Genomic DNA, 27,135 nt, shown 5'->3' with positions numbered 1-27,135 from the left:
ATTTGATATCTGATACATAACCGGGAGTCTAGTTACTGAACAAGCATGTCTGTGATGGGTGATTTGAAGGAGTCAGGCGCAGGAGGGTAAATCACAGAATACATAATTTATTCCGGAATACAGAGTTACGCAGAAATGCGTCAAACAGTAATACCCCGGCAGTACAAAATACACGGAGCTCAACCGAGCTACACTCTCCTCACAATAAACAATCACACACAAGGACAAGGGGGCAGAGGGAACACTTATACAAGTCCTAATGAGGGGATATGAACCAGGTGTGTGTAATAAACAAGACAAAACAAATGGAATGATGAGATGAGGAGCGGCAGTGGCTAGAAGGCCGGTGACTATGAACGCCGAAGCCTGCCCGAACCAGGAGAGGAGGCAGCTTCGGAGGAAGTCGTGACAAAGATCTTCAGTAGATTTTGCCAAAGAAAGGCAGCACAATCAGCGGTGAACACACACACATCAGGAAACCCCCAGTAGCAGATATAACAGGAAGGATCCCCAGCCAGAGCTCTGCCCATTTGTCCTCATAATTCTAATAAAGTGCTGACAAACTGATAAATCCCTCTGGTTAAGGCTATTGTGCTGTGCTGCAATCCAGCTTTAAAATACCCTCTGAAATAGAAGCAAACGTGGACAAGGGTGAAAATAAGCATGAACATTTATGGGCTTATTTTTTCCTGTAACATTTGTTCTCTGTGTGTCTCTCGGGAGCGTGTATCCTATGTTACCTACAGTAAGACCTCAAGAGTAAAAACTTTCCTTCCCAGGCAATAACATCAGAACACTACACTAGCTACAGCACCAATGCATCATCAGTGCAGTACAATACAGCAGGTCAATTCGAATTGAGGTCAGTCAATTCAGGAAATAAACTCAAATTCCAATTCAATAATCGCATCCGTTTTCAATGATTTCTCAATAAACTGAAAAGGCGAAGCTAATTATTTCAAACGTTTTTACATTTATTTAAAAAAAATCAAAATCACTTCCTGGGTTGAGTGACTTCAATTTGAATGGACTTCAACCCTGCAGTACAGTAGCTACAATACAGAGAGGCACTACAGTACTCCCAGCAGAGCGATCCTGTCGGCTGCCTGCTTGTGGGCCACGCAGGAGGTCACCTCATCCAGCAGCCCGGCCAGCCTGTCCTTCATGGACTGCCTGAGAGACGGCAGGGTGAAAGTCCCAGGGATGAAGTCCCCCACCCCCACCTCCCCCACCTCGCACTCATCCTCCTGGGGCAGCACCCAGCACATAGCCCTGTTGGTGGAGCCGAATAGAAACAACATGCTACATGCCAGGCCAGGCGTTCTGGCCTCCGCTGGTAGCCATTGATCCCTGGAGTTTGCCGAACCTGAGCCAGTACTCTCCTGGTACCTCATCTCATTTTAGCAGGTGTCCTGATCACCACAGAGTAATCCCTGATCACCAACACAGGACACGCCATCAAACACATCACTCGCTGCTCTTAACCCTCCCCTGACACACACATACACACTCCATCTCACCTGGCCGAGCTGCTCCGTCTCATCAGCGGGTTGTAGTTGTTGTGACAGTTCATCAAAGGGAGACGTTACAGAGTTGTCTGGAAGCTCCTGGGGCAGTGGCATATCTGAGAGAGAAGCAGACAGGACAGTATGATTAAAGATGGGCCAAAGAAAGTGTGTGCACAAACACACACACACACACACACACAGTAACCCCCCCCCCACACACACAATAACCCCCACCCCCCCCACACACACACACACACACATACAGGTGCTGAGAGGGAATTCCTGGTTTAAAGCATTGGAGGCAGTTTTACAGCAGTCTGTGGGATGGATGGTGGATGTTCTGTACTGGCGGGGTGGTTAAGTCCACCTGACTGGTGTCAACCACCATTGATCTGGCTTCAATAAAAGCCCAGCAGGCAGGAGCAATTCATTTGGACTCACTCCTCCTCTCGCAAGGGGCTTATACAGCTTACTTGGCATCACACCAACAGGAATAAAAGTGTTTCTGTCCTCTGTTTTAGACAGAATAGAGACTATCAATATACACTGAGTGTACAAAACATTAAGAACACCTGCTCTATCCATGACATAGACTGACCAGGTGAATCCAGGTGAAAGCTATGATCCCTTATTGATGTCACTTGTTACATCCACTTCAATCAGAGTAGATGAAGGGGAGGAGACAGGTTAAAGAAGGATTTTTAAGCCTTGAGGCAATTGAAACATGGATTGTGTATGTGTCAAGAACTGCAACGCCGCTAGGTTTTTCACGCTCAACAGTTTCCCGTGTTCATCAAGAATTGTCCACCACCCAAAGAACATCCAGCCAACTTGACACAACTGTGGGATGCATTGGAGTCAACATGGGCCATGTGGATCGCTTTCGTCAACTTGTAGAGTCCATGCACTGATGTATTGAGGCTGTTCTGAGGGCAAAAGGGGGTGCATCTGAATATTAGGAAGGTGTTCCTAATGTTGGCCATACTCAGTGTGGATTCAGTATCTGTTGGTATATAAACTTTGTTTGTCAGTGATTTAATGATGGTCTATGCTCATGTCAGTAATCAGTGATCTAATCACATACTATTGCATGATGTAATGAAGACAATGATGATCCTAGCTAGCTCCATCATTGAGTGACCGTGCTGCGCTGCCCAGACCAGTGAGACATGCCAGCTGTCTTCACATCCTCTTAATTGACATTTGAATGTCTCCAGCCAGGCCTAAACACCCTGTGGAATTGGCTGGGAAGCATGAAATTCCCCTCAACAGAAACACTGGCTTATCAAAGATACTTTGGCCTGAGGCCCTCTAGTGCTGAAAAAATAAAACCTACCGGTAGAAGACAATTAATGCCCTCCAGTAAACCAAATAGGTTAAGAAGTACCCCAATGTCAATAATAGTATCTGTATGAAGATGAGGAATGTGCTATATTTACCTGTAAGACATGGGCCACAGTGGCTGGGTGGCAGTGGTGCTGGCTGCCAGGGGTCATAGTGGCTGGGTGGCGGTGGTGCTGGCTGCCAGGGGTCACAGTCTGGCCAGACAGAGGTATGGTCCTCAGGGGTCGTGTCCTCTCGTCTAAGCAACAGATGGAGGGTCTGGTGGCTGAACAACAGGTGCATCAGACCCAGGTCCAGGGAGGACACACTGGTCCCATTCAGAAACAGGATCTCATCCCCCTCTCTCAGACCTGAGGGAAAGACAGGATACATTACTAATCAGGCTGTTAGTGTTTGCCACTAGATTTACTTCAGTAAAATACATCACCAGTACTGTGTGTTCTATTCCTGATATAAAGTCAAAATCTAATCAAATTTTATTGGTCACATATACATATTTAGCAGATTATATTGCTGGTGTAGCGAAATGCTTGTGTTCCTAGCTCCAACAGGGCAGTAGTATCAGATAGATTCTAACAATTCACGACAATACACACAAATCTAAAAGTAAAAGAATGGAATTAAGAAATATATCAATATTAGGACGAGCAATGTCGGAGTGGCATTGACTAAAATACATTAGAATAGAATACAGTATATACACATATGAAATGAGTAAAGCAGTATGTAAACATTATTAAAGTGACTAGTGATTCCATGTCTATGTATATAGGGCAGCAGCCTTTAAGATGCAGGGTTGAGTAACCAGGTGGTAGCCGGTTAGTGATGGCTATTTAACAATCTGATGGCCTTGAGATAGAAGCTGTTTTTCAGTCTCTCGGTCACATCTTTGATGCACCTGTATTGACCTCGCCTTCAGGATGGTAGCGGGGTGAACAGGCCGTGGCTCGGGTGGTTGATGTTCTTGATTATCTTTTTGGCCTTCCTGTGACATCGGGTGCTGTAGGTGTCCTGGAGGGAAGGCAGTGTGCCCCCAGTAATGCGTTGAGCACACCGCACCACCCTCTGGAGAGCCCTGCGGTTGCGGGCAGTGCAGTTGCCGTACCAGGCGGTGATACAGCCCGACAGGATGCTCTCAATTGTGCATCTGTAAAAGTTTATGAGGGTCTTAGGGGCCAAGCCGAATTCCTTCAGCTGTTGCGCCTTCTTCACCACACTGTGTGTGTGGGTGGACCATGTCAGATTGTCAGTGATGTGTACACCGAGGAACTTGAAGCTTTTCAACTTCTCCACTGCAGTACCGTCGATGTGGATAGGGGCGTGCTCCCTCTGCTGTTTCCTGAAGTCCACGATCAGATCCTTCGTTTTTTTGAGAGCCCACAGTCCTTGGGAACGGGCAGCGTCTGTGGCACTGTGTTATCCTCAAAATGGGCGAAGAAGGTGTTTAGCTTGTCTGGGAGCAAGACGTCAGTGTCCGCGACGTGGCTGGTTTTCCCTTTGTAATCCGTGATTGTCTGTAGACCCTGCCACATACGTCTCATGTTTGAGCCGTTGAATTGCGATTCCACTTCGTCTCTGTACTGACGTTTTGCCTTTTATTATTATTATTTTCTCCCCAATTTCATGATATCCAATTGTAAGTTACAGTCTTGTCCCATCGCTGCAACTCCTGTACGGACTCGGGAGAGACGAAGGTCGAGAGCCATGCGTCCTCCGAAACATGGCCCTGCCAAGCCGCACTGTGCGCTTAACCCGGAAGACAGCCGCACCAATGTGTCGGAGGAAACACCGTACAGCTGGCGACCGAAGTCAGCGTGCATGCGCCCGGCCCGCCACAGGAGTCGCTAGAGCGCGATGGGACAAGGACATCCCGGCCAGCCAAACCCTCCCTTAATCCGGACGACGCTGGGCCAATTGTGCGCTGCCTCATGTGTCTCCCAGTCGCGGCCGGCTGCGACACAGTCCGGGATCAAACCCGGATCTGTAGTGACGCCTCTAGCACAGCAATGCAGTGCCTTAGAACGTTGCGCCACTCGGGAGGCCACGTTTTGCCTGTTTGATTACATTACAGAGGGAATAACTACACTGTTTGTATTTGACCATATTCCCAGTGACCTTGCGGTGGTTCGCGCTTTCAGTTTTGCGTAAATGCTGCCATCTATCCACGGTTTCTGGTTTGGGTAGGTTTTAATAGTCACAGTGGGAACAACATCCCCTATACACTTCCTGATGAACTCAGTCACCGTGTCCGTGTATACGTCAATGTTATTCTCAGAGGCTACCCGGAACATATCCCAGTCCGCGTGATCAAAACAATCTTGAAGCATTGATTCCGATTGGTCAGACCAGTGTTGAATAGATTTTAGCACGGGTACTTCCTGTTTGAGTTTCTGCCTATAGGAAGGGAGGAGTAAAATGGAGTCGTTATCTGATTTGCCAAAGGGAAGTCGGGGGAGGGCCTTGTAGGCATCCCGGAAGGGGGAGTAACAATGGTAGAGCATTTTAGCAGAGAGAGTACTACAGTCAATGTGTTGATAGAACTTCAGTAGCGTTTTCCTCAAATTTGCTTTGTTAAAATCCCCAGCTACAATAAATGCGGCCGCAGGATATGTGGTTTCCAGTTTGCACAAAGTCCAGTGTAGTTCCTTGAGGGCCGTCTTGAGGGGGAATATACACGGCTGTGACTATAACCAAAGAGAATTCTCTTGGGAGATAATACAGTCGGCATTTGATTGTGAGGTATTCTAGGTCGGGTGAACGAAAGGACTTGAGTTTCTGTACGTTATCACAATCACACCATGAGTAGTTAATCATGAAACACATCCCCCCGCCTTTCTTCTTTATCCTCTTTATTCCTGTCTGCGTGATGTACTGAGAACCCAGCTGGCTGTATGGACGGGGACAGTATATCTAGAGAGAGCCATGATTCCGTGAAACAGAGTATGTTACAGTCCCTGATGTCTCTCTGGAAGGAGATCCTAGCCCTGAGCTCGTCTACTTTATTGTCCAGAGACTGAACATTAGCGAGTAATATACTCGGAAGTGCTGGATGGTGTGCACGCCTCCTGAGTCGGACTAGAAGTCCACTCCGAATACCTCTTCTCCGCCGGCGGCGTCTTGGAGCAGCCTCTTGGATAAGTTCAATTGCCCTGGGGGGTACGAACAAAGGATCCAATTCGGGAAAGTCGTTTTAATGTTCGTAATGCTGGTGAGTTACCGCCACTCTGATATCCAAAAGTTATTTCCGGCTGTATGTAATAACACAAAAAACATTCTGGGCTAATAATGTAAAAAATAACACACAAAAAAACAAAATACTGCAAAGTTGCTTAGGAGCTAGAAGCAGAGCTGCCATGTCTGTCGGCGCCATCTTGCCATCTTGCAGTCAGTTTATTTCTCCATGTTAAATATTGAATTGATTTAAGCTGCCGTCCTGAACCACCTTTACTATTGCAGTTTTACATTCCTAAGACTGAGCACCTCTTCAGTGGTCCAGACAATTTTTTTTATCTTGGTCAGAGCGCCAGCACACCACAACTATGAATTGACGTACCTTCAGTGAAAGCCAGTTCCTCTGGGGTGACCTCACTCACATAGACATGGCTTTTCCTGGTTCCGTCTACATGGCCTGTCACAGCAAAGCCTACAGGTGGGATAGGTCAGAGGTTAAAACAGAGTAACACATTACATTATACTGTAATAAGACAACTGAAGTGTAAATTAGCTATTTTTTGCCAACACACACGGACACAGACACAAACAAACACACACACACAATCCCCACTCCACACGATCCCTACTCACCAAAGTCCACTGCTGTGTTTGGGCGGGACAGTTGTATGGTGAAAACATTGAGTGGGAAGACCTCTAGCTCTTCATACACCTGTTCAGAAGAAGCACATAGAAGAGTGAAGAAGAACTCATCAACACATAATCAATGTACTTACTAAAGAGCAAGTTGAGTCAGTATTGACTCAGAGATAACACAATGAGTGACTGAATAAATCGATGAATGCTTGTATCAGTGATTGGATCTTGTGTTTTCCCATTGCTACTGTATAGCTGGGGCCTTACCAGGTCTCGTAGTGGGTCTGTGGGTGCTGGGGAGCTGGTCTCTGTGTCCAGACCCACCAGCCTCCTCACACGCAGGCAGTGCTGGCTCGGGTCCAGGTGCCCTTCCTAGAACAAGACCCAAGAGGATGAGTCAGGGTGTGGCCCAAATTGCTCCATAATCCCTATGTAGTGACCTACTTTTGACCAGGGCCCATAGGGGGGCTGTAGTCAAAAGTAGTGCACTATATTGGGAATAGGGTGCCATTTGGGACGTATCCTCAGTGTGTCAGAAATCTTCAACGTCTTTAGCTATGGTAGCTAGCTACACTGCGACACAACCACTAGCACTCTTCCTGTTCCCTATCAGCTAAAAGGATGCTATGGCGAATGAACTTTCTATGGAGAGAAAGCATGAATTATTGAGAAATCCAGAGCAATTAAACTAGTAGCTGTTCTGTACAACCCTCTCCTATCATTTCCTCTTTGCCTTGAACATCCATATCAGTCACTGGAGAATTCACCGCAAAATGCTGACGTGGGAGTTAGGAGAGTGTTGAAATGTATTAATAATGAGGTGATAGATGCAGTATGCTTACCTTACAGGCCAAAGACAGCACGTCTGATACGAGGAAATCGGGTTTGATGTGCAGAGTAACGGTTTGGCTGTCGGGCATATTCACACAGACGGGAGTTTCCAAACTGCTGTACCAAGGGTTGCCTTCAGGTGGTGCTATCAACTGCATTTTGGCAAGAGTGTCCAATCTCTGAGAGGGAGGAGTTCATTTAGGTTTCTTAACTGATAATAGGTTATTTATAAACAGGTGTTTTAAGTTCAAAAAATTAAATCAGGCTCTTTGCCCTCCTCACGCCTGCCTGTTTGCATGAAGCAGTGTCAACATATCAGCATGCTGTTGTGACAGCTGTGCTAACCCCGACTCCGTGTGAATAGAAAGCACCCCCCCACTCCCCCTGCATCCCTCCATTCCTACATCCCCCCACTCTCACTATCCCCTATTAGGCTGAGATTAATAAACTACAATACTCCTCGACTACGTCCCAAATGGCACCCTATTCCCTATATAGTGCAATACCTTTGTCTAGGGCCCATAGGGCTCTGGTCACTATGGGCACTGGTAAAAATAAGTGCACTATATAGAATATAGGGTGCCATTTTGGACGCACTTCTCCCTAACACCTGGTTCTAGGGCAAACATAGGGGCAGTATTAGGATACTTTCTTCAACAAAGAGGAAAAAGATTGATGTATCAAATGTATCCATGACAACCTAAAGTTGTTGAATAGAATATTGCAATGTGGTTAGCTAGTGAAAGATGAAGTGTTCACATATTTCCACTGGTTACAGAAATTACGAGTTAACATGTTGGAAAATGTTTTCCGGACAAAGTGCTTACTGTACCTCGGAGCTGCTGTGGTTGAGGATATGGCCAGCAGGTACTCCAACACTTTGTCCTTCAAAAACCTGCAACATGGAAAACACACACATACACATTAATCAGTGATCAAGGAGCAAAATGCACACTAAAAATAACTACCTGGTCTATATTTACATTTAATAAAAAATGATCTAAAACCAAAGGCTTTGATACTATTCGGATCCTCTGGAAGCAATTACAAGGCTCTTAAAGTGATAAACCCCCCAATCACCCTACAATAAAAATAAACTGCTGTGCTAGCAGAGAGAAGGGTGCAGAGTAGAGTCCCTTTGGTAAATGTGGAGAAAGCTTAGGACGTTTAGTGGACGGCACGGCTGTTTACACATACCATCTGTTTGTCGCCGTTGGGCTGGCACGCTGCAGCTTACAATAATTAACCACATGTGGCTTCTAATGTCTGTTCCATCTCTGTTCCATTGAGTGGTTTAGCCTCTATAGTGAGATTAAGCTTTCTCTGACTCAGGCGCATAACAAAGAACTTCACTGCTGGTAAATCTCTTCCTATCTGCCCCATGACTAAGGAGGGAATCATGTACGGTTTTGGGCACTACTGTACGTTTGACCTGTGTACAGAGACCAGAGGCCGTCACGTTATACACTGAATGTACAAAACATTAAGGACACCTGCTGTTTCCATGACATAGACTGATCAGATGAATCCAGGTGAAAGCTATGATCCCTTATTGATGTCACCTGTTAAATCTACTTCAATCAGTGCAGCGGAAGGGGAGGAGACAGGTTAAAGGAGGATGTTTAAGCCTCGAGACAATTGAGACATGGATTGTGTATGTGTGCCATTCCGAGGGTGAATGGGCAAGACAAAATATTTAAGTGCCTTTGAACGGGGTATGGTAGGAGGGTGCCAGGCGCACCGGTTTGTGTCAAGAACTGCAACGCTGCTGGGTTTTTCACGCTCAACAGTTTCCCGTGTGTATCAAGAATGGTCCACCACCCAAAGGACATCCAGTCAACGTGACACAACTGTGGGAAGCATTGGAGTCAACATGGGCCAGCATCCCTGTGGAATGCTTTCGACAACTTGTAGAGTATGCCCAGACGAATTGAGGCTGTTCTGAGGGCAAAAGGAGGTGCGACTCAATATTAGGAAAGTGTCCTTAATGTTTGGTACACTCAGTGTATGTGTGTGTGTATTATATTACACAGCGACCATGTATTACTGTGATGGCTCTGATTACCAACGTATGCTGTCTGGATCAGCAGCATATGGCCATGTGACTAAACAGACTCCAGGTGTGACTGTGAGATGTATCTTTTAGAATGTCAACACAGAGCATGTGTCGGGGGGGGGGAGTGGGCTTACTATATACAGTGGGGAAAAAAAGTATTTAGTCAGCCACCAATTGTGCAAGTTCTCCCACCTAAAAAGATGAGAGAGGCCTGTAATTTTCATCATAGGTACACGTCAACTATGACAGATAAAATTAGACATTTTTTTCCAAAAAATCACATTGTAGGATTTTTTATGAATTTATTTGCAAATTATGGTGGAAAATAAGTATTTGATCAATAACAAAAGCTTCTCAATACTTTGTTATATACCCTTTGTTGGCAATGACACAGGTCAAACGTTTTCTGTAAGTCTTCACAAGGTTTTCACACACTGTTGCTGGTATTTTGGACCATTCCTCCATGCAGATCTCCTCTAGAGCAGTGATGTTTTGGGGCTGTCGCTGGGCAACACGGACTTTCAACTCCCTCCAAAGATTTTCTATGGGGTTGAGATCTGGAGACTGGCTAGGCCACTCCAGGACCTAGAAATGCTTCTTACGAAGCCACTCCTTCGTTGCCCGGGCGGTGTGTTTGGGATCATTGTCATGCTGAAAGACCCAGCCACGTTTCATCTTCAATGCCCTTGCTGATGGAAGGAGGTTTTCACTCAAAATCTCACGATACATGGCCCCATTCATTCTTTCCTTTACACGGATCAGTCGTCCTGGTCCCTTTGCAGAAAAACAGCCCCAAAGCATGATGTTTCCACCCCCATGCTTCACAGTAGGTATGGTGTTCTTTGGATGCAACTCAGCATTCTTTGTCCTCCAAACACGACGAGTTGAGTTTTTACCAAAAAGTTATATTTTGGTTTCATCTGACCATATGACATTCTCCCAATCCTCTTCTGGATCATCCAAATGCACTCTAGCAAACTTCAGACGGGCCTGGACATGTACTGGCTTAAGCAGGGGGACACGTCTTGCACTGCAGGATTTGAGTCCCTGGCGGCGTAGTGTGTTACTGATGGTAGGCTTTGTTACTTTGGTCCCAGCTCTCTGCAGGACATTCACTAGGTCCCCCCATGTGGTTCTGGGATTTTTGCTCACCGTTCTTGTGATCATTTTGACCCCACGGGGTGAGATCTTGCATGGAGCCCCAGATCGAGGGAGATTATCAGTGGTCTTGTATGTCTTCCATTTCCTAATAATTGCTCCCACAGTTGATTTCTTCAAACCAAGCTGCTTACCTATTGCAGATTCAGTCTTCCCCAGCCTGGTGCAGGTCTACAATTTTGTTTCTGGTGTCCTTTGACAGCTCTTTGGTCTTGGCCAAAGTGGAGTTTGGAGTGTGACTGTTTGAGGTTGTGGACAGGTGTCTTTTATACTGATAACAAGTTCAAACAGGTGCCATTAATACAGGTAACGAGTGGAGGACAGAGGAGCCTCTTAAAGAAGAAGTTACAGGTCTGTGAGAGCCAGAAATGTTGCTTGTTTGTAGGTGACCAAATACTTATTTATTTTCCACCATAATTTGCTAATTAATTAATAAAAAATCCTACAATGTGATTTTCTGGATATTTTTTTCTCAATTTGTCTGTCATAGTTGACGTTTACCTATGATGAAAATTACAGGCCTCTCTCATCTTTTTAAGTGGGAGAACTTGCACAATTGGTGGCTGACTAAATACATTTTTTCTCCACTGTATATCCTATCATCATATTATACAAGTCAGTCTGTCTAATGTAATGTCACCCTGGACAGAACTAAACAGTGATGGTGAGCAGTGTGGTTTGTCCTTCACTGGAGTCCTAGAGATAACATATCCTATCAACATCCCAAAATAGACCACTCTCTGAAGGCTAGCTGTTTATCAGACAGAGAGAGGGAAAGGCATGCGCTATAGCTGGGGCTGGGACAAGGCCAGGGGTTGGGGCTGCAGCAGGGGCTGGAGCTGGGGAATAGTGCTGGGGCTGATGCTGGGATAGGGGCTGGGACAAGGACAGGGGTTGGGGCTGCAGCAGGGGCTGGAGCTGGGGAATAGTGCTGGGGCTGATGCTGGGATAGGGGCTGGGACAAGGCCAGGGGTTGGGGCTGGAGCTGGGGAATAGTGCTGGGGCTGATGCTGGGATAGGGGCTGGGACAAGGACAGGGGTTGGGGCTGCAGCAGGGGCTGGAGCTGGGGAATAGTGCTGGGGCTGATGCTGGGATAGGGGCTGGGACAAGGCCAGGGGTTGGGGCTGGAGCTGGGGAATAATGCTGGGGATGATGCTGGGATAGGGGCTGGGACAAGGACAGGGGTTGGGGCTGCAGCAGGGGCTGGAGCTGGGGAATAGTGCTGGGGCTGATGCTGGGATAGGGGCTGGGACAAGGACAGGGGTTGGGGCTGCAGCAGGGGCTGGAGCTGGGGAATAGTGCTGGGGCTGATGCTGGGATAGGGGCTGGGACAAGAACAGGGGTTGGGGCTGCAGCAGGGGCTGGAGCTGGGGAATAGTGCTGGGGCTGATGCTGGGATAGGGGCTGGGACAAGAACAGGGGTTGGGGCTGCAGCAGGGGCTGGAGCTGGGGAATAGTGCTGGGGCTGATGCTGGGGAATAGGGGCTTGGGCAGGGACTAAGACAGGGGCAGTGGCTGGGACAGCTGGGGGCTGGGGCTTGGACAGTGGTGTTGGAGAGTATTGACTTGACTTCAATGACTGATGGTGAGAATTTCAGCAGGTTGCTAACTACTGCCCCTGACCGGGGAAAACAAAACAAAACAATTCCCTCACTCTTCGCCTCAGTTTGGAATGTTACCAAACGACGTACAGGAAAGATAGCTTTACGACGAGCAACCCCCTGCCTCTCTCCCGCTGGAAAATGTTGCAAGTTCAACCCCGTCAGTCTGGCTAATTTATGGCTTGGTGAGGAGTCAGTTAGTGCTTAAAACACATTCCGCTTCTTCTCTGCTGGATTTGTCAAACAGGCTCTCTGTTCAAAAAAGTGAAGGGCTCCAGAAACGTGCTATAAATATTGTTTATACAGGTGATAAGGAGGAGATCAGGAAAAAGGCAAACAGGGTAACGGGGGGTGGGGGGGGTAACCCGCACAGATCTTTCCCATCTGATAGGTTCAGTTAACCTAATAATAGCTTTGGGAGGGTAATCCAGAGGCTTATCGAGTACAGAACATCATCTACCTCCTCAATTAGTTAATCTTTACTTTTACCACTCACATGGTGTGGGAGTGTAAGGTTGTAGGGAGGTTGTAGTAAAGTTGTAAATAGGTTGTGGGAAGGTTGTAGGGAGGTTGTAGGAAAGTTGCAGGTTGGTTGTACAGTACCTGGGACACGGACTGCCTCTTCTCCTTGCTGCGTTTGGTCAGGCTGTCCAGACCCTTGAGGGAGGAGAAGAGACCCCTCTTGTTCAGCGTTCCTCGGGAAAGAGATCGGCAACGCTTCTGCAGGGTCGCCTCGTCACGGGTGCAGATCTGAGAACAGACATTAAAAGACATCACTTCTGTGGTTAGAGACTTCACTGTTTTACTTATTTTATCTGTATAAAAAATCTGACCAGAGAATAGGCTGATGTTTTCCGAACATTCTTAATTGCTTTCCTAAAAGGGAATAAATAAAGGAGTTTTCAATGGAACTGGTCCAGAAAATGTGTGAAATGTCAATGTCCCAAGCTGAGGGTTGATATGGATGTGAAGCAGTAGATCAGGCCTCACCAGGGCATGAAAGGAGGAGACAGAGAAGATCCCCAGGCGTCCCAGGGTGGTCTTGGAGGGCCTTCCGGCCACGGCCAGGAGACTCTTGGGGTTGGGGAGCTCACTGCCCTGCAGGCTGGCCAGGTAACAGCGCATCCGGAACAGGTCCATGTTGAACTTCTCCAGGTTCTGCTCCCATTGCTGGATCTGGGGAGAAACAGACAGACAGACATACAGGGTCACATCACAGTACACAGTATTACAGTCACTCTCAAGGTGACAGGATGGCTTCTCCATCCTCTTATTGACAATGAGATACCATGCAAGGCAGAAACACATGCTCACAGTCACACCCAGAACAATATATACAGTATAGAGTGAGAGTTTGGCCAACTTTGACACAGTTCGCCATATTAGCAACTTTACAGTGAGGGAAAAAAGTATTTGATCCCCTGCTGATTTTGTACGTTTGCCAACTGACAAAGAAATTATCAGTCTATAATTTTAATGGTAGGTTTATTTGAACAGTGAGAGACAGAATAACAACAAAGAAATCCAGAAAAACACATGTCAAAAATGTTATAAATTGATTTGCATTTTAATGAGGGAAATAAGTATTTGACCCCTCTGCAAAACATGACATAGTACTTGGTGGAAAAACCCTTGTTGGCAATCACAGAGGTCAGACGTTTCTTGTAGTTGGCCACCAGGTTTGCACACATCTCAGGACGGATTTTGTCCCACTCCTCTTTGCAGATTTTCTCCAAGTCATTAAGGTTTCGAGCCTGACGTTTGGCAACTCGAACCTTCAGCTCCCTCCACAGATTTTCTATGGGATTAAGGTCTGGAGACTGGCTAGGCCACTCCAGGACCTTAATGTGTTTCTTCTTGAGCCACTCCTTTGTTGCCTTGGCCGTGTGTTTTGGGTCATTGTCATGCTGGAATACCCATCCACGACCCATTTTCAATGCCCCGTCTGAGGGAAGGAGGTTCTCACCCAAGATTTGACGGTACATGGCCCCGTCCATCGTCCCTTTGATGCAGTGAAGTTGTCCTGTCCCCTTAGCAGAAAAACACCCCCAAAGCATAATGTTTCCACCTCCATGTTTGACGGTGGGGATGGTGTTCTTGGGGTCATAGGCAGCATTCCTCCTCCTCCAAACACAGCGAGTTAAGTTGATGCCAAAGAGCTCAATTTTGGTCTCATCTGACCACAACACTTTCACCCAGTTCTCCTCTGAATCATTCAGATGTTCATTGGCAAACTTCAGACGGGCATGCATATGTGCTTTCTTGAGCAGGGGGACCTTGCGGGCGCTGCAGGATTTCAGTCCTTCACGGCGTAGTGTGTTACCAATTGTTTTCTTGGTGACTATGGTCCCAGCTGCCTTGAGATCATTGACAATATCCTCCCTTGTAGTTCTGGGCTGATTCCTCACCGTTCTCATGATCATTGCAACTCCACGAGGTGAGATCTTGCATGGAGCCCCAGGCCGAGGGAGATTGACAGTTCTTTTGTGTTTCTTCCATTTGCGAATAATCGCACCAACTGTTGTCACCTTCTCACCAAGCTGCTTGGCGATGGTCTTGTAGCCCATTCCAGCCTTGTGTAGGTCTACAATCTTGTCCCTGACATCCTTGGAGAGCTTGTTGGTCTTGGCCATGGTGGAGAGTTTGGAATCTGATTGATTGATTGCTTCTGTGGACAGGTGTCTTTTATACAGGTAACAAGCTGAGATTAGGAGCACTCCCTTTAAGAGTGTGCTCCTAATCTCAGCTCATTACCTGTATAAAAGACACCTGGGAGCCAGAAATCTTTCTGATTGAGAGGGGTTCAAATACTTATTTCCCCCATTAAAATGCAAATCAATTTATAACATTTTTGATTTTTTTGTTGTTATTCTGTCTCTCACTGTTCAAATAAACCTACCATTAAAATTATAGACTGATCATTTCTTTGTCAGTGGGCAAAGTACAAAATCAGCAGGGGATCAAATACTTTTTTCCCTCACTGTACTTCCGAAACTTTTGGTGATGTGACATTACGAAAGGGCCTCCGATCATTACACAATGAAATGACCCGCTGCAAACAAGCAAAACAGCAGCACATTTTTAAAACGTTTTTACTCATGACGTGGCTCTGGTCTCACCATAGTACAGTCGTGGTCAAAAGTTTTGAGAATGACACAAATATTAATTTTCACAAAGTCTGCTACCTCAGTTTTTAAGATGTTAATTTGCATATACTCCAGAATGTTATGAAGAGTAATCAGATGAATTGCAATTAATTGCAAAGTCCCTCTTTGCCATGAAAATGAACTTAATCCCCAAAAAACATTTCCACTGCATTTCAGCCCTGCCACAAAAGGACCAGCTGACATCATGTCAGTGATTCTCTCGTTAACACAGGTGAGAGTGTTGACGAGGACAAGGCTGGAGATCACTCTGTCATGCGGATTGAGTTAGAATAACAGACTGGAAGCTTTAAAAGGAGGGTGGTGCTTGAAATCATTGTTCTTCATCTGTTAACCATGGTTAACTGCAAGGAAACACGTGCCGTCATTATTGCTTTGCACAAAAAGGGCTTCACAGGCAAGGATATTGCTGCTAGTAAGATTGCACCTAAATCAACCATTTATCGGATCATCAACAACTTCAAGGAGAGAGGTTCAATTGTTGTGAAGAAGGCTTCAGGGCGCCCAAGAAAGTCCAGCAAGCGCCAGGACCGTCTCCTAAAGTTGATTCAGCTGCGGGATCGGGGCACCACCAGTGCGGAGCTTGCTCAGGAATGGCAGCAGGCAGGTGTGAGTGCATCTGCACGCACAGTGAGGTGAAGACTTTTGGAGGATGGCCTGGTGTCAAGAAGGGCAGCGAGGAAGCCACTTCTCTCCAGGAAAAACATCAGGGACAGACTGATATTCTGCAAAAGGTACATGGATTGGACTGCTGAGGACTGGGGTTAAGTCATTTTCTCTGATGAATCCCCCTGAACTTGTGGTCAATCCTCAAGAGGTGGGTGGATAAACAAAAACCAAGAAATGATTATGCAAGAATAGGCTGCCATCAGTCAGGATGTGGCCCAGAAGTTATTTGACAGCATGCCAGGGCGGATTGCAGAGGTCTTGAAAAAGAAGGGTCAACACTGCAAATAGTGACTCTTTGCATAAACTTAATGTAATTGTCAATAAAAACCTTTGACACTTATGGAATGCTTGTAATTATACTTCAGTATACCATAATATATCTAAAAACACTGAGGCAGCAAACTTTGTGAAGACCAATACTTGTGTCATTCTCAAAACTTTTGACCACGACTGTACACAGAGGGTGACGAGGTGACTGAATGGCATCCACCCTCACATTTATAGGGGTGTCTCTAACTTCAGAACAAGCCACATGGCTCATTGGAGCTATGCCACATAATCACATTAAATCGCCCTTATCCAACACACCCAGTGGTGACAAACGATGGACTCTCTCTTGCTCATCCCCCCCCCCCTACTCTCTCTCTCCCCCTCTTCTCCCTCTCTCCTCTCTCTCTCCCTCTCTTCTCCCTCTCTCCTCTCTCTTCCCCCTCTCTCCTCTCTCTCCTCTCTCTCCTCCCTCTCTCCCTCTCTCCTCCCTCTCTCCCTCCCCTTCACAGAGGGTGAATGTGTATTAACAGTGTCATTGTTTGAAGAGCAGTAAGATTAGAGTTGTAATCTAGAGATGAGGTCTAAGATGTTCACTTCAAATGGCAGAGAGAATTGGTATCACTTTCAGAGAGACCGACCATTGGACACCAAAGTGGCCAGTGGTCCTGGAGATGAGTTGAGGCCAGCTGCAGTAGGACTCAGAGGCGCTGGGGGTTTTATCCCCTGATTACCCCCCAAACTGGGCATATGATGACCCACCCCCTGGCCATGGCTGTGTCCCAAATGGCACTCTATTCCTTATATAGTGCACTACTTTTCACTAGAACCCTATGGGCCCTGGTCAAAAGTAGTGCACTACATAGGGAACCGGGTGCCGTTTGGGACACACTCCATGTTGACTGGGATCCTGTCAACACATTAGCATTTGGTGTGTCATGCAATAAAACATCCTCCTCTTCTGCATTGGTGTGTTACGCAATAAAACGTCCTCCTCATCTGCAGTTGGTGTGTTATGCAAAATGTCCCCCTCATCTGGGTTTCCCATTACAACAGACTTATATGTGGAGTGGACCGAATGTGTTGTACTAGTCCATTAGACTAAGAACATCTGGAATACAAATGTCTTTCCTTATGTCATCTTGCTTGGCTCTGAAAGCATAAAACCCCAGTTTCAACTAATCCCAGTGCCTCACCTGGCTCTTGATGGCCTTCCTGTTCCTCTGGTCACTGATGACAGACAGCTGCAGCTCAGCCATCTTCTTCATCTTGCTGTCCATGTCTATCTTCTGCAGCAGGGCGCCGGTCTGGCTCCTCAGGAACCGCACAGTGTCCTCCTTCCCCTTTCTCTTGGCCAACAGAGAGGCACTGGCAGAGTGGATGGCCGTCACCCAGTTCTCCAGGTCCGTCTGATTGGCAGCCTGCGGGGAAGAATGAGGCCAGGTGACACAGTGCCATGGGGCGGGGGAACATAGAGCCAGGTGACACAGTGCCAGGCCAAGGGAAGGGCAGGGGAACATAGGGCCAGGTGACACAGTGCCAGGCCAAGGGAAGGGCAGGGGACATAGGGCCAGGTGACACAGTGCCAGGCCAAGGGAAGGGCTGGGGACATAGGGCCAGGTGACACAGTGCCAGGCCAAGGGAAGGGCAGGGGACATAGGGCCAGGTGACACAGTGCCAGGCCAAGGGAAGGGCAGGGAACATAGGGCCAGGTGACACAGTGCCAGGCCAAGGGAAGGGCAGGGGAACATAGGGCCAGGTGACACAGTGCCAGGCCAAGGGAAGGGCAGGGGACATAGGGTCAGGTGACACAGTGCCAGGCCAAGGGAAGGGCAGGGGACATAGGGCCAGGTGACACAGTGCCAGGCCAAGGGAAGGGCAGGGGACATAGGGCCAGGTGACACAGTGCCAGGCCAAGGGAAGGGCAGGGGAACATGGTTGTCATTACTCTGCTTTCTCTCTCTATTCCCAGATGGGGATCCTTAAGTGCCAGACAAAAGCCGCTTGACACATTCATCACTTTCACTATAATGCTTCACTCCCTCAGTGCCTCAGTGCAACAGGCCAAGGTTTCCCCATTGCCATGGTGATGTTGGGTAGATACAGCCCTGCGGTGTGATTTGTGTGTCTGGTAAACACTTGGTAACTAAATCAAATGAATGTTACTCTCTGGGGAAAAGAAGGTGCTTTCAACGCTCGTAAAACTGAGTGTGAAGAACATTAAAGTGAAAATACCATCCCTCTCGAATGTGGAAAAATGAGGCCAAGAACCCTATTGCCAAACAGACACACAGGATGCACCCCAAACGGCACCCTATTCCTAACATAGTGCACTACATTTGACCAGGTCCCATGGGGCACTATATGGGGAAATAGGGACGTTTTTCCCAACCCTGCCATTTCACCCTCTTATAGAACATACAGTATAGCAATGGAGCTGTAAAGCTGTCAATACACCCAGACAGGACACAACCAACACCAACATAGTCATTACAGTGGCAAAAGTATTCACCCCCCTTGGCATTTTTTCTATTTTGTTGCCTTACATTGTATCATTTGATTTACACAACATGCCTACCACTTTGAAGATGCAAAATAAAAAAAATTGTGACAAACAAGAAATAAGACCAAAAAAAACAGAAAACTTGAGCGTGCTTAACTATTCACCCCCCCCAAAGTCAATACTTTGTAGAGACACCTTTTGCAGCAATTACAGCTGCAAGTATCTTGGGGTATGTCTCTATAAGCTTGGCACATCTAGCCACTGGGATTTTTGCCCATTCTTCAAGGCAAAACTGCTCCAGCTCCTTCAAGTTGGATGGGTTCCGCTGGTGTACAGCAATCTTTAAGTCATACCACATATTCTCAATTGTATTGAGGTCTGGGCTTTGACTAGGCCATTCCAATACATTTAAATGTTTCCCCTTAAGCCACTCGAGTGTTGCTTTACAGTATGCTTAGGGTCATTGTCCTGCTGGAAGGTGAACCTCTGTCCCAGTCTCAAATCTCTGGAAGACTGAAACAGGTTTCCCTCAAGAATTTCCCTGTATTTAGCATCATCCATCATTCCTTCAATTCTGACCAGTTTCCCAGTCCCTGCCAATGAAAAACATCCCCACAGCATGATGCTGCCACCACCATGCTTCACTGTGGGGATGGTGTTCTCGGGGTGATGAGAGGTGTTGGGTTTGCGCCAGACATAGCATTTTCCTTAATGGCCAAAAAGCTCAATTTTAGTCTCATCTGACCAGAGTACCTTCTTCCATATGTTTGGGGAGTCCCCCACATGCCTTTTGGCGAACACCAAACGTGTTTGCTTATTTTTTTATTTAAGCAATGGCTTTTTTCTGGCCACTCTTCCGTAAAGCCCAGCTCTGTGGAGTGTACGGCTTAAAGTGGTCGTATGGACAGATACTCCAATCTCCACTATGGAGCTTTGCAGCTCCTTCAGCGTTATCTTTGGTCTCTTTGTTGCCTCTCTGATTAATGCCCTCCTTGCCTGGTCCGTGAGTTTTGGTGGGCGGCCCTCTCTTGGCAGGTTTGTTGTGGTGCCATATTCTTTCAATTTTTTAATAATGGTTTTAATGGTGCTCCGTGGGATGTTCAAAGTTTCAGATATTTTTTTATAACCCAACCCTGATCTGTACTTCTCCACAACTTTGTAACTGACCTGTTTGGAGAGCTCCTTGGTCTTCATGGTGCTGCTTGCTTGGTGGTGCCCATTGCTTAGTGGTGTTGCAGACTCTGGGGCCTTTCAGAACAGGTGTATATATACTGAGATCATGTGACACTTAGATTGCACACAGGTGGACTTTATTTAACTAATTATGTGACTTCTGAAGGTAATTGGTTGCACCAGATCTTATTTAGGGGCTTCATAGCAAAGGGGGTGAATACATATGCACACACCACTTTTCCGTTATTTATTTTTTTATAATTTATTGAAACAAGTTATTTTTTTCATTCCACTTCACCATTTTGGACTATTTTGTGTATGTCCATTACATGAAATCCAAATAAAAATCCATTTAAATTAAAGGTTGTAATGCAACAAAATAGGAAAAACTCCAAGGGGGTTGAATACTTTTGCAAGGCACTGTAGCTACTGTACATCCGAGCTTGGGGAGAAATCTGGTGTGCGAGCATAGGGTAGAACGTACCTGCAACAGATAGACGTCTCCGTAGCCGTTGCTCAGACAGAAGACGTTCTCCTTCTTGGGGTGTTCGGGGATGGCCTGGACTATGCTGTCCTCAGCAAGCAGGGCGTAGCGCGGAGACAGCTCCTGCTCGGGACAGCTGCTCTTCCCATAGGTCTCATAGAACAGGAGGCTACACCCTGTATGCACCAGGGAGGAGAGGAGGCTTTAGCTAAGACACAGCTTTAGTACCATATTATGACACAATGTCTCGATGTCAACAATAGCCTTGTAAGGGGAATACCTACAGAACATATATCTAACAATGTGCATGCAGCAACAGATGCTGTTCTTGCTGTTTTTATTTTTAATGAACCTTTATTTAACCAGGTTGTCCAATGGAGGTCAGAAGACTTATTTCCCAAGAGGGACCTAAGCAGCATCCCAAATGGCACCCTATTCCCTTTATAGTGCACTAGGGCTCTGGTAAAAAGAAGTGCACTATATAGGGAATAGGGTGCCATTTGGGATGTACCCCTATTGTCTGTATGTATTACAGGTTATTTCCAGCGAGTGCAGGTGGAAGGCGGAGGGAGCCCTACCTTTGAGTGTGACCCAGTACTGCCGCCACTTCCTGCGGGCCACCAGCTCCAGCTTCCTGTCCTTATGCAGGGTGAGGAGGGGTTTGATGAAGAGCCAGCCGGCCCTGCGCACCACCCCCTGCTCCTTCTCAAACAGCAGGTCCAGCTGCTCCAGAGAGCCCACAGATCCACTGCCACTGCTCACCCCCTGTTCCCCCTCTCCTATTCCCCTCTCTCCTCCCATGTCCTCCCCCTCTCCATCCTCCGAGGGCTCAGTCTGCTCCGGACCGCTGTAGCCTCCTGTCTCCAGCTCCTGCATGAAATTCTCATAGATGTTCTGCCGCAAGGCGTCGCTGTGGCACTGTTGGACCCTGGAGGCCCCAGAGTGGACTGACAAGATCTGGGTGTGGAGGGGGTTCCATACTGGACCAGTTACCTGGGAGCTGGAGTTACCTAACCCAGGATCAACTCCACTGATAAAGCCTTCACTGGACTGACTACCATAAGGATTCTAGGGAGAGAGAGAGCGAGAGAGAGTAAGAGAGAGAGAGAAATAGAGAGAGAGCAGGATGGTTTTGAGGATGAAAACAAGTCTGAATAGCTAACTAACTAGACCTTTGTGTGTAAAGTTAAACGATCATCTTACAATATCACAAGATCAGGGACACAGAAGAGCCACATTCTCATCTATTTCTTGACTACCATTTCCTGAACAGGATGCAATTGTTGTCTATTTCTATTAGAAAACAATATGAAATGTATTGTGAGATATTCTAACATGAAACTCTAACATGATACTCTACTTTGTAACAATCAGTCACGTATAATAATAGCATGCAATGTCCCTGGTACGGGTAACAGAACACATGGATATTATCCAAACATTCTTGTGACTTGTGTCCCGCCTAAACATCTTAAAGGTTTCTTGTGACTTGTGCTCCGCCTAAACATCTTAAAGGTTTCTTGTGACTTGTGTCCCTCCTAAACATCTTAAAGGTTTCTTGTGACTTGTGTCCCGCCTAAACATCTTAAAGGTTTCTTGTGACTTGTGTCCCGCCTAAACATCTTAAAGGTTTCTTGTGACTTGTGCTCCGCCTAAACATCTTAAAGGTTTCTTGTGACTTGTGTCCCGCCTAAACATCTTAAAGGTTTCTTGTGACTTGTGCTCCGCCTAAACATTTTAAAGGTTTCTTGTGACCAACAAATAAACAAAACCAGGACCTAGTCTTAGACTGCGACCCAAAAGGAATCAGGCTCTAGTCTCGACTCACAGATGAAAGGGTAAGTTAGTTATACTGTAGGTATCTTTGGGTGAACCCACCTGTGAATGAGTACTCTCGATTCTTGACCCACTGATCTAAAGCTCTTAAATGCTGTATCTATTAATTCATTCCCATTCCCACTGGAACAAGACAAAGCCCTTCCTAACATCACTGGTTCAGTAGAACGGTGACCGTAATCTCTCATTAATAGCGAACAATAAACAGGGTTCCTCTTACATAGCCAGGAGGCAGGGTCTCAGCCTGCTATACAATACAGAGAAAAAACGCCATGGAGTCATATAACACCATCATTATTACCTGATTGCATCCTCTTGTCCACTGTCGACAAATGAAGGCTATTCAAGGCACTATAGTATTTTAGCTCAAGTAATGCTGGAAATGCTTGGTCATGTGTGACTCTGGCCTAATGTACCGTTCTCCGGCAACAAAATAAGCGGGGAAGATTTCCTTTCTGACCTCCAACCTTTGAAATCTTTCCCCTCAAATTCGATACAAAGCCTTAAGGAGACTTACATAACATCTGTCAAAATGATAGAAGGTTCTGAAACGATTGTTAGAATACTATATTTTGTGGGGGTTTTCCTTTCATAGTAGTGTTTAAGAGTGTTTCTCTCACTTGCTTGATTTTGTTTAAAGAACAATCTACACGAGTATCTCCAAGGCTCCAGTCTGACAACTGTGAGCCTGATGGTATTTAAGAGCCATAGGATGATATTAGACAGAGAGACATTCCTGTGACACTGCAGTGTTCTGCTTCATCTGATTGGATCTAAGAGCCAACGGCCATCAGTCAATCACGTTGGCCAAAACAACCTGAACAATGAGATTACCATCACACATACTCAGCCAGCAGTCTCATCTCATAGGTAACTGGGAACAGGTAATCTGATAAAGAGTCTACACTACATGTCCAGTCTTAGCCCCTTCCCCCCTTCACTATGTACCCGCCCCTCCTCCTTCCATCTCTCCTTTCTTTCCCTCCTTCCTCACCTGTAGTCTTCTCTTCTTCCTGCTCAGACTTCCTGTCCAGTCGCTGAGGTGCCGGATGCGGCTCTTCAGGTTGTCCTTCCTGCTGTTGCTGACGGCGATGGAGGTGGGCTCGGCGGCGACCCTCCTGCAGGGCAGCGTGTGACTGTGAGTGGAGGAGTAGCGCTGGTCGCCCAACTCTGAGCTCTCTTCCTGGTCGACCACGTCCAGGGTCAGCACCGAGGCCAGCGACGCCCGGTGCTGGGGGATGTCCTGGAACTGAGCGGTGGGGTACGTAGCCGCCACGCTGGGGTTAGAGTCAGTATAAAGGTCAGACAGGGACACAGGAGGGGAGGGGAGGCTAAACGGACTCTGCTCCGGGTAGAGAATCATGGAATCTCCGATGCCACTGTCCTCAGTGCGGCCCAAAGAGCAAGTGTTATACCCATTGCTGTTAAACCCTCGGCTTGTATATTGTCCGTTACTATCCACAGTCTGGAAGAGGAGGCTGGGCTTGAACCCCGTGGAGATGTCCTCAGTATGGGCGGATGAGAAGGTGGTGTAGCCACTACTGTTGTCCCTCGCTGCAGTCTGACTACATGTGAACACATTGTCGTTGAGCTCTGTGGTGTTCCCCCAAGGAGAGTCGTACCAGGACCCCTCGGAGCTGAGCGAGCTACCCTTACTGGTCCTAGTCAGAGAGGGCTCTGGGGTTGCTACCGCGGGGTGGCTGTGGCCTGAAAGACCTTGAGGCTCCAGAGACATCCTCCTGGCGTTGGTGAACTCCACATGCATGCTGCCGTCCTTACTGAGGAGCACCTTGGGGCTGCTGCGGCTCTCTATTGGCTCACACAGAGAAGTCATCTCAGGGTTGCACTGTCCGTTAGCCCCGAGACCGTTCACATTCTCCCCGCTACTCTCCAGGAAACCATAGCCATTGTGACAACTGCTTTTCCTGGTCACTTGGGAGCTGTCCCCTCTGCCACAACGCTGCGGAGAGCTGGGCTTCAGCTTGGCTCCTGGGGGCCCTCCCAGTCCCCTGCCCTCCTTGGCGATGTGGTGCTCGTAGTGTCGCAACGAACCATAAGGTTGGTTGTGAGTGATCTTGTGCTGGGGCAGGCAGACCCTCCCTTCCTTGCCTCTGGTTTTGTGCCCCTGGCCACCCCCCTCGCTGCCCCTCCACCAGCTATAGGGGGACAGGACCTCCTCCTTAATGGAGTGGAACTTTTGAGAGCAGGGTTTGGGTTTCCCAGGGACGTTGAAGCTGCTGTACTGGCTGTCAGTGTTTCCCATTCCGATCTGTAGTAGGGCAGAAGGCAAAATATCAGCATGAGAGATAATCAAGAGAGAATGTCAATAATCATGTTTCCATACACAGTTTTTATGCGAGTAAAGTCATATTGTATAAAAAAATAATGGGAACAGGAATTTTCGGCATAATTGTATAAATGCCAACAGATAATTTGTTTGTTCGACATGGTGGTATCTTTTTGTGTCGCTAAAATTAATTATGCGGGAAATGGCGGTGGAAACGCCTTTATGTGCAAATACTGATATAATAATCATCATTTCGAAGTACATTTGGAGTCACGCGATGATATGGAGTGTGGTCCTCCCACTACGCAGTTTATTAGGCAACAAATTAAATAAGTTATGATGAACTTCACAGGGTGGTGAAAGTGTACGGTGATGAGCTTGACGCTGCTTTTCAATAAATATTGAGGGTCTTATTCTGCTGACATGATGATTGATGCTTGACTGCCGTTTGACAAATAAAAATATTCTTGCTCTTATCCATAATAATCTCATCATGTAGATCTCACCCGCACAGCATACCCTGTATCTGCGAGCTGTTGGCTACAGCGCAGGTGCCAAGACCAGAGTAGGCACATTTGTTATTTGAAAATGCGATGAAAACACATTGAACTTTAGATTTTTATTTGTACATGAAAACTTAAGTGAAAAAGTACATTTTGTGTGCACTACCTCATCACGCACTGATTTTTGTCCGAAACAAGTCCATTTGGTGGAAACATACCACTGGTGGGAAAATGCGCATATTTTCTTTATGCGGATTCTAGAATATTTGCATGAAAATCTGTCGCCAATTGGATGGAAACCTAGCTAGTGTAATGAAAAATGAATTTGTTGTTAAATGACTTGCACGGTTAAAAAAAGGTTAAATTAAATCAAATGAAATCACATAAAGGTAAATACAATTAAATGAAATCACATACATTTGAATAAAACTAAATGAAATCACATGAGATTAAATTAAATTAAACAAAAGCACATAAAAACAACAAACTACTGTATACACACACCAGCTGTAGAGTTATCTTACCAGTTGTGGTGTCTGTCCTCAGGACAAACTCAGACACTACTCTGCATAGTCCGTCTCAGCAGCGCTAGCTGGGCTCTGTCCTGTTGTGTGACCTCTTCAGGACTCAGCACCTCTCTCACATACACACTCACACACACAGCTTCTCCCTCTCTCACTCGCTTTCTTTCTCTCTCTCTCTCTCTCTCTCTCTCTCTCTCTCTCTCTCTCTCTCCAGCTCATCTGTAGGGAAACAGAGGAGGGAGGGACTTCGGTCAGTTCCACACACACAGTCTGCCTTGTATGTGAGCCCACTGTGGTTAGGAGGACCCCCTTTGCAACCCCCACTCTAAATCTAAACACCCCTTCTTCCTTGGCCTGGACATCCCCCCACTCCACTCAGCCTCCTTCCATGATGTACTGCTACTCAGCTGCTGAAGGGGCTTTTTAAAAGCAGACTTCATTCTGTCGCCTGTTTACTTTGGTTCTCAGGAATTCCGAACAATTTTCTTTCCTTTAAAAAAAAAGAAACCCTCGACTCTAAGACTGTTCAGTTGAAGTTATCAGACAAGCCTATTTCAAGCATCACCGTGAGCAATGTCCCTTAGCTCTTCATAAAGTCAGATTTAAACTTTTTTTAAATAACACAAGTTAGAAATCTCCCAACAGCTCAAGATCAAGCCAAAAATTATGAAAGAGAACATATCCTTAAGGTAAAACAATTACAGACATTTTGAAATACAATATGACATGTATGAAAAATGACATCAACCCCAGTGTTTCCTGAAACAGATAAACCCTCAGAGACCTGTGACGTTTTGCCCAGAGTTCTCATTTCCTGAGAGAGACAGAGGGGTCAGAGGTTCACCGTGTTCCATCAGTGAACTATAGCAGCACTACTCCTGTCCTGTCCTGGCCTCATTCATACTGAGGAGGAGAGGAGAGAAGGAGAGGAGAGAAGGAGAGGAGAGGAGAGGAGAGGAGAGGAGAGGAGAGGAGAGGAGAGGAGAGGAGAGGAGAGGAGAGGAGAGAGAGGAGAGGAGAGGAGAGGAGAGGAGAGGAGAGGAGAGGAGAGGAGAGGAGAGGAGAGGAGAGGAGAGGAGAGGAGAGGAGAGGAGAGGAGAGGAGAGGAGGACAGAGCCCCTGGTTACACAAAGCAGGGTGAGAATACATCACACCGCTGACCCTAAACACATCCACAACCTTTGACCCCTTCAATTACACCCAACAGGAAGCACCGATCGGGAAACATCCGACGCCGAAACACATAGTCTGATGGCAGAGAAAATAGCAACTGGTTGACTCCAGTCATTAGGCTACATTCTAGGAGGACAGAAGAACAGCAAAGTCATTATCACGTCTGTCAGTCAGAGCAGCAGCGGGACAGGTTGTATTCAGCACTTGCTGTCTGTGTTAAAAGGCAGGCGGGCAGGTGCTTTCAGC

At 46.8% G+C, this 27,135-nt stretch overlaps 1 protein-coding gene across 1 annotated transcript in view; it reads right to left on the bottom strand.

The window, feature by feature from the left end:
* Nucleotides 1-25,861, bottom strand: part of LOC121552174 (rho guanine nucleotide exchange factor TIAM2-like) — a 43,670-nt gene extending 17,809 nt beyond the window's left edge. The window contains exons 1-14 of the mRNA XM_041864897.2: nucleotides 25,717-25,861; nucleotides 23,397-24,671; nucleotides 21,145-21,634; nucleotides 20,567-20,742; nucleotides 17,603-17,827; nucleotides 13,297-13,482; nucleotides 12,910-13,056; nucleotides 8,323-8,385; nucleotides 7,502-7,669; nucleotides 6,927-7,031; nucleotides 6,657-6,735; nucleotides 6,406-6,495; nucleotides 2,948-3,202; nucleotides 1,521-1,624 (exon numbers count right to left, since the gene is read on the bottom strand). Of these exons, the coding sequence (XP_041720831.2) occupies nucleotides 1,521-1,624; nucleotides 2,948-3,202; nucleotides 6,406-6,495; nucleotides 6,657-6,735; nucleotides 6,927-7,031; nucleotides 7,502-7,669; nucleotides 8,323-8,385; nucleotides 12,910-13,056; nucleotides 13,297-13,482; nucleotides 17,603-17,827; nucleotides 20,567-20,742; nucleotides 21,145-21,634; nucleotides 23,397-24,665 (3,357 nt within the window). The 5' untranslated portion in view covers nucleotides 24,666-24,671; nucleotides 25,717-25,861. The remainder of the gene's footprint in view (nucleotides 1-1,520; nucleotides 1,625-2,947; nucleotides 3,203-6,405; nucleotides 6,496-6,656; nucleotides 6,736-6,926; nucleotides 7,032-7,501; nucleotides 7,670-8,322; nucleotides 8,386-12,909; nucleotides 13,057-13,296; nucleotides 13,483-17,602; nucleotides 17,828-20,566; nucleotides 20,743-21,144; nucleotides 21,635-23,396; nucleotides 24,672-25,716) is intronic.
* Nucleotides 25,862-27,135: the final 1,274 nt, after the last annotated feature.

This window comes from Coregonus clupeaformis, chromosome 36 (genome assembly GCF_020615455.1).
Source record: "Coregonus clupeaformis isolate EN_2021a chromosome 36, ASM2061545v1, whole genome shotgun sequence".
Taxonomy (NCBI): Eukaryota; Metazoa; Chordata; class Actinopteri; order Salmoniformes; family Salmonidae; genus Coregonus; species Coregonus clupeaformis.
The sequence above is the reverse complement of the archived record's forward strand: the minus strand, read 5'-3'. Positions and strand labels throughout refer to the sequence as shown.